Genomic DNA, 8,382 nt, shown 5'->3' with positions numbered 1-8,382 from the left:
TTTAAGCATGAGTTATTTTTATTGGACATGATACTAGAAATTGGTAATTGATTAAAAATGGGCCTTTTTGGGTCGGGCCTTTTCGGACCGGGCCTTTTTAAGCACTAGTCCGTTTTGGTCGTTGGCCTTTTGGTTCCGGACCGTTTTTACCCTGATCCATCACAGTGGACATAGTACACAATTAATTTTACTATATGTTCTCTACATTTGTTTCTCAGTACTGACCTTTCCACTGTGTGACAATCAATGCAAATCATATGTTAATCTAAAATACCTTCAAAGATGACTTCACGGTGAAGTTCTTGTCAAAGGTTGACCTGCTCTTTTTTTAGATCATTGACTCTCAACATAACAGCATGTAACCAGAACACGTATTTCACTTCCGGATCATCACCAAGGCCTTATTACTCACTGTGCACTGTCGCCAAAATACATACAGACAACAACACCCTGAGCTCATATTATCAAGAATAAACAGTTACCTTTAAATCCCTACCAAAACTGCATAAATAAAACTCTTCTATCACCATCAAAATGAGAGAGGAAAAAATGTTCTAAAAATAGACTAGAACTACATTCGTGGGTACTGAACTGGAAGTATTAATTGTGATGTAATTCCTGACATGAGTTATTTTTATTGGACATGATACTAGAAATTGGTAATTGATTAAAAATGGGCCTTTTTGGGTCGGGCCTTTTCGGACCGGGCCTTTTTAAGCACTAGTCCGTTTTGGTCGTTGGCCTTTTGGTTCCGGACCGTTTTTACCCTGATCCATCACAGTGTAATCTATAATGCATTTGAAGTACTTCGGCAATAGTCCAACTGTTACGGCGCCACATTTGAACGACGTTTTAGGCGGCAAGCAGAAATCTGTGCACTCATTTCTTGTTTAACCTTGATGATTAGTCCTGGAAGTGATTATAATGTAAGTTGTTACTCAATCAACGATGATACATGTATTCATCAACCCATATACAAGAGAAATTGTGTTTGTGAGTGTATCATCACCCTCGAAAATGTGTGATTCTAACAACACTTTGTTACCCCATGGCATCAACATCGATACGCACTTCCCATTCAAGGTTTTTAAATAAAAAATTCAGTAGCAAAGTTTGCAAAGTAGCATGGATGCAAAACCTTACTCGAATGCAAGGGGCATTTCCCTGGTGAGAAGGCACATGATCTCGTGTCGTCGCTTACAATTTACCGACCTATTTAAGAATTAACACTTAAAACTACGGTCTCTCTAAGCACCCCAATACACCCCAAGACTCTCAAAGAACACCCCACTATAACATATATTGGCACCAAAGCTTTCAAAAGCGAAACAAGAGGCGGAGAAAAGCAAACACACATACAGAAATTGTTACCGTCAGTGATTAATAGTATTGGTTGATGTCCCTTTTTCCAATAACCTACGGAAACTAACTCTTATGCATCAAATATCGTTAATTTTATAATGTTATTAAACAATTTCCTTATTTAATGGATATGCACCATACTTCTCTCATTTATTTTGTTATAAAGTTTAAACTGTTTATATACAAGTTTTCATTTTAAATCGTGCATCAACATTTTTTACACGATTAGCATACATGACCAAAGAATGTTACAAGCTCCACACGAGTGATTTCCCTTAATTTTAAGTAGCCTTGAATGAAAGTCGCTCTGTAATTCCTTTCGATTTTACATCAATGTCATGCTTGATATATCAGATGTAATTTATCTAAACTCTCTGATTATATAGGCCATTTAATGACTGGTACAGTTAACTAGACAATTAATTATCAACAATAACTACCAAGTCATTTAATTCTCTGAATGAATTACTCTGTCTCAATAGCAAATCCAGAGGACATGCCAAAAATATTACCCAATTTACAGACTGATTAAAAGAAGAAAAACGATGAAACACACATAACTAGTTTATTTTAGAAGTTATTAATGTTTTCACAAGCATAGTAATAGAGTATAAAATGTAGATTTTCATCGTTTTAAATTTATTTAATATAGCAAGTTTCTAGCTGAAATGAGAAAAAAAAAATATGAGCTATTGCATTTACATTTATTTGTACCAAAATAACTTTCCAATGTTTCCATAAATAAAATATAAAATTAGCTTTTATTAAATCAGGCCATTTATCAACACTATCAAAACAACAATGCATATTTATTGACTATTGAGTTCTCTAGCAAATTGTGCTTTCTTCGCATTATATTTACCAAACAAATTACATAAAGAGTTATTGATGAGTAAAACAATAGTACAACGTATCAAAGAGTTATTTATTGATGAGTAAAACGATTGTATAACGTATCAAAGAGTTGTCGGAAACAGTACAAACGAACATCCGATATGTATTGATCCTGTCCTTCTGTATATAGATGCTTCTTACAGAACTTACAAGAGCTTTATGGAACATATTGCTACAGAGCTAGATAGAGAAGTTCAGTACATGGAAGTAAGAGTGCCTGAAATGATGGAATTTGGAAGTGATGATGAGAAGAGTATAAACAAGCCAATAGAGCCTGTATTCCCCTCGGCTACATGCTATCTTTGCACGAAACATCTGAAGGATACTGTTAGGCACTTCCTTCAAAATAAAATATGGGTGGAAAAGGGTAAACGTGATATAATAATGACCCGAATATTTGATACCGGTGTCATCACAGATGCAAATACTACAACAGATTTTGAAAGTCGATCGGAACTTTTGGAAACAATCATCAATGAACAGCACCCGACATTTGCACCATACTTTATAAATAACTTGAAACCAAGACTACATAAATATTTTTTCAAAAAAGATAGCTGCAAAAATACTGAACGCGTGAATTTGACTAATGACAATGTATCCACCAATAACATTCTACAACTTTCCATTGACTGGAAACCACAACACGCGCAAGATCTAATACATAAACTTTTCAGCGTGACACAGCTCCATTTCATGGATGATAGAAGTGCTCATTACGACAGTGGGAATTATCAGTTAACGAAAAAAGAACACATTTGCCACATGCATGACAGCGTCTGGAGGTGCAAATCCGAAAAGCAAAAGACAGATTTTCGCAAACGTCCTCAAGGACATTAAACGTATACAGAAATCAAAGTACATGAAATCACAAAATGGAAAATACACCATAATTAATAAAGCTATTATTATTATTTACTACTTATTATTAAATATATATTGTGTTTTGGAAAGTTAAATATTATTAAGAATTTACATGTATCTGTAATTGTATTGATTTATTGTATAGAAGATTTTGCTACTAATTTCATGCTCGGTACTAATTAATTTAGAAATAAAATACATTTAAAAGTGCAGAACATGATATATTGGTATTTAAAGTTAAACATCTAATACTTTGCAATTACTGCAAACACTGACAGATTAAAAAAAGGATAATGAATCATTACACTAACCTGTATCGCAAATGCGATGCTAACATTTCCCTCATCTATTACAAGACAAAGCAAGCTGGTGTGGCCTGACATGATTATGATATTGTACACAAGGATAAAACACCATTGTCACAATTAACACAGTTCAGTTCATATTGTACCAAAATATATATGATCGAAATGTCACAATATAAACTGTAATTACTATAAATTAATCCAAAATTTACACACGTTTGGCTCTTTTGTACAAATTTAAAGCGTTTGGTGCATTCAATTTTCAAACCCTTTTCTTTTCATTCAAATTAGCGTGCATTGATTAACTTAATAAAAGTGACTTTAATTATAATTGAGTGTTTTCATCTTTTTTTTTAAATTGCAGACACCTATGAATAACTGATTAGTGGGAATGACCATTAGCAGTGTGCTAATTATTGTTTCTAAAGCAAAATCGGATTTTTTTAATGCAAATTTCTAGTGTGCAGTAAATGTGATTTCTTTTCATTCAGATTAGCATGCACAACTTAATAAATGTGACTTTAATTTTAATTAAATGTTGACATTTTTTTGGCGACTTAGATATGTGTTGGTATCTTCTTTAATTGCAGACGTCAATGAATAATGGCGTGATTAGTGGAAATTAATATTAGTGCTAATTATTGCTTTAAATATGCATGAATCGGGGGCGAATTGTCCCTTGACTGGAGTTGAAGTGTCTTGGTGTCGAAATGTCTTGGGAATTTTCTTGGGGTCGAAATGTCTTGCTCCCATGTGGTATTGCTACTTGTTTATAAATGCTGATAAATATTCATGTTACTGCGCCTGAACATTCTTTGTCAAAATGGGAGTTATTTCCCTTGGCAACTCTTTGATCTCGCTACCGTTAAATAAACAATTGCTAAATATTCACACTTTTTGTTTCTGTGTTTGTTTGTGTTGTTGAAATTTAAAGTAGGTAATTTATTGAGTCTTGATGTGTACTTTGAGAGTCTTTGGATGTCCTAGGGTGTCTTGGGTTTTTTAGTGAGACCTCTTAAAACTAAGGCCGTATTAGATTCATGCGATGGTCGTCCATGAGTTATGGGTTTGTACATTACTGTATTTTGAATGGATATGTGTAGCTTTTCAGTCTTTTGGTGAGTCTGAAGCGATGAAAGATGCGTGACAAAAGTCTAATCAAGCGGAGGCTGGGGTCATGCTATAGTCTGACAATACAAACCCGTTTGTTTGTACCCCCTACCGATTTAAATAATGGAAACCTTTAATGTGATAAAAAGTGCAAGGAACTTAGTCAATTTATTCATTGATTTATAGTTTCTAACCTGACTGAGTAGAGTGGCCCTAACACCGTCATCTTATGTGCATTTCATACTTAACGGAAGTTTTCAGTGAAATGGACAGACATGCTCGGATCCATTTCCAGTTTCTGGACAAGTCCATTTTCAGCAATGGGATGTATCACAACTAAAAATGTACATACATAAGTCGTCTGCTTCCGATATTTACAATGTCGAATCAAGCAAAAGAAAATAATGACAACTATAAATTTGCTTTTCATGTGGATTTAACAAGTGGTTTAATTTCTGTGTTCATATATGAAAGGGATATAATTCCAAACTCTTAGCATTATGTAATTTACACAATTATTCATCAGTTGCCGAACAGGTTGAGCTACGTCATAATGTTGTCTGATGGAAATAAACTAGCCTATTGTGTATGCAGTATGGTGCCATGTTAGTATGGAAAGTCTGTTAAGCATGAAATGGTGCAGGGGAATGCCAGCATTAATACCATCCTGATCACAGTCAGGTTAGAAATTATAAATCAATGATTCAATTGACTTAGTTCTGTGCACTTTTTATCACATTAAACACTCAGGTTTTTGAAATCGGTAGGGGGTACAAGCGAACGGGGATGTAGAGTCCTATAGTACTAATATTAGTACTCCATCTCTAGTCCTACATGTCAGACCTGATGTTGATATTTATGTTTTGGGCGTCAGGGTCTTACTGCCTAACTAACAGCACTGTGTAGTGTGTTTTGATGTGACTAACATTGTAATGGAAGTCAAATTTTTAGGAATATCTCACACAACTGGCATCTAAAATAACGGCGCTTTTCTACAAAGTAAAGTAATAATGTTTTAATCAGACTTTACTTACTCTGGTGTCTTTTCTTTAATAAATTAAAATTCTCACAAAAGAAATGGACCTGTTTTCAAGTTTCGTTGGCCTACATTTCAGTATACTGGAAAATGATGAATGCCGAAATCGGGTTAAGTTGAAATGTTATTCTTTAACGAACATATTCCTTGCATATAATGCAATAAATTTGAGTAGCCCTCTTATTTAATACCAGAAATATCGCAAATCATTGTAGAAATAGTTGTAAAATCTCATTTACCTTTTTTGTCTGATATTTTTGTTTAGATCGTCCGCCATATAAGTTCAAATAATGATTACTTCCATTCTCAGCCTCGTTTGTGTGCCATATAAGGACATTGAGGCCTTATTTGGGAACTTAAACAAATCATAGTAAAAATATGGTGTGGTTTGAATCAGAAATTCTGCACATTACAAGTAGCTTTGAAATTCCACCAAGAAGCCATTATTCGCCACTTGATTGATAATAACATAGCTTAGAATATCCAAATATGGTCTACCAATCCTCACATTATCAGTGATGGTGGACACGGTGAGGTTAGTGTAACTGTGCCAATTTATTTTATCGTGTAAGGGCCTAATAAATTCAAAATAAGCCAAACTTCTTTCACAACACAAATATACTTACATGGTAGATTTCTACACTTTTTCTGATTTTAGTGATTATTTTTTTTGCTCCATTACATGATATGGGATCATTTCGTAGCCTCAACCACAAACAAATCACGTTGAGGCTGCCACATTGTAGCTAGGGTCATGCTTGCAGTTCTTGTGTTAATTTACAGTACCGATAAGGTGATTTCGTGTTGTCAGAGATTTCATCGTACTTTACTGATGAAATATCGGACTCGTGTGCTAAGGCTAAAGTTTGCATAGCAAAACTGCAGCACCAATGGCAATGGTTAACTCAGAGAGTCGACTTTAGTAGGCTTTCAGTACATCAGATTTAACTCACTGTCTCAGGGATTGAAACTAATGGTAGACTGCTATCTTGAAGCCAGTAAATTTCGAGTCAAAATAGTCGTTTTCATAATATTAATAGTTCAGTGGATACAGTTTTAGTTAACACCAGTCATAGTGAAGTATGTTATCATAAGTAGTTTTCGAAAATTTGAATATTCAGACATTGCTCAACTTCTCTCAAAGCAATTCACATAAATCCCCAAGGCTGAATTAGATGGTTATTACAAAATTAGGATTCTACAAATTATATTTCATTAATAGGGCTATATTAATCTTTACCAGATTTTACTGGTTTTCATAGATTTCTAAGGTTATGCTGTCGTCAGAGATTGTTAATTTGAGTTACTTCTGGACAGTAGTCAAGTTGTAGAATACTTCTCTACTCCTGGCCAGTGATGGAACACAAGTTGTAATTGCTCATAACCCCAACTATAATTCTGACGCCAGTTAAGAAGAGGAATCTTCTGGATATGTCCTTTAGAAAACTGAAACCAAGCAGCTTAAGCCATGAAGACCCAAAATGACAACCTGCAGAAGTAAAATTATCTTTTTGAAATTACTGTTATTCAACCTTGATCTCTTGGTACATGTATGTTGAAGTTAGAATTCATGGACAAGGGTGAATATTTCACCTAAACGCAGGACTCAAAAATCTGAAAGTCCGGTGCCTGGGGACCACTAATTTCACATCGGGACCATCCTGTATTCTAAGAGAGGTGGGCTTGTCAAAATCAGTTAATCAAATTGCCAGAGAAAACTTTCATTGTGCTTATTTAATGCAAAATGTGTTTTCAAGATGTTGACATACCTGCCATAATGTGGCACAATCTGATTAAAATCAGGTCACCACTGTCCTACATGAAGTGGAGATACGATTTTAATCAAATTGTAACATGGCACATCATGCTAAAAACATGAGTTTGTAATCCCAAACCCCCTCACACAGTTGTATCTCTAGAAAACAGTTTTCAGTAATTTTTGAAAATGGGGGAAAACTTTCACTATATGCCTGTTACATGTAGCATGTATAAATAGTAAACAGTCATGATTGGAGCTGATGTAAAACTATCCTTTGGGCAGTTTAAATAGCAGCAATTAAAAGGCAAACCACCATTTCCCATGTTACTTAATTTTCTGACAACAGCTAGCGAGAGAAGACTGCAGTGGATGAGTACATTGTGATAATTTGCATAGGTACAATGAAGATGTGGGACAAACCAATATACAGAAATGCTAGATATGTGTAGGAGAACAAAAGTTATTGCATATAATTGCTATGAATAAGAATATTTAAGCCATATGTATTATAGAGTTTTGACAAGTTTGTGAACAGCAGCAGTGTTTCTTTGAAGTCAGATTTTACTGCAGATGTAAAATGCAAAGCATGATCATTTAAATTTTTTTTAATGAAAGTTCACTATAAAATGGTGTTTGAAAAAAATTATAAACTTGTTTTGAAACAACCCCTGTAATATGTACATGAGTGGAAATGCACACGTGTCTTACTATCTTGTTTATCCCAATTTCTTTGTTGCCGATCAAACATTACCGTAACTATTCATTGATAACAGACTGAAGCATTACAGTTGGTATATGAACTAACTGAAACCATCTTTCCAACCGAATTGAAACAGCCATTATGCAAGTGCATCTGTTTTTAAATAGACAGGTTTTTGTAAAGTAATTCTAATTTCGTAACAGCAGTCCATTGATAGGATTGAACATTTATGGTTTTATTAAAGGAAATTCAATGTTGTGAGAGACTGCCTCTTCTGCCTAAAAAAATGGTCTCTCAAGACAGGTGGTCTCTCATAACAGGTTTGTATAAAAACAGACATGATTTCACTCCG

At 34.4% G+C, this 8,382-nt stretch overlaps 1 protein-coding gene across 1 annotated transcript in view; it reads left to right on the top strand.

The window, feature by feature from the left end:
- The first annotated feature begins 810 nt into the window (after nucleotides 1–810).
- LOC149791606 (condensin-2 complex subunit G2-like) overlaps nucleotides 811–8,382 on the top strand; it is a 169,280-nt gene continuing 161,708 nt past the window's right edge. The window contains exon 1 of the mRNA XM_089970158.1: nucleotides 811–926. Coding sequence (XP_089826284.1) covers nucleotides 900–926 — 27 coding nt within the window. The 5' untranslated portion in view covers nucleotides 811–899. The remainder of the gene's footprint in view (nucleotides 927–8,382) is intronic.

Source organism: Sinohyriopsis cumingii, chromosome 9 (assembly GCF_028554795.1).
Source record: "Sinohyriopsis cumingii isolate HCF-2022 chromosome 9, ASM2855479v2, whole genome shotgun sequence".
NCBI classification, from domain to species: domain Eukaryota; kingdom Metazoa; phylum Mollusca; class Bivalvia; order Unionida; family Unionidae; genus Sinohyriopsis; species Sinohyriopsis cumingii.
This window is presented reverse-complemented; position numbering and strand designations above follow the sequence as displayed.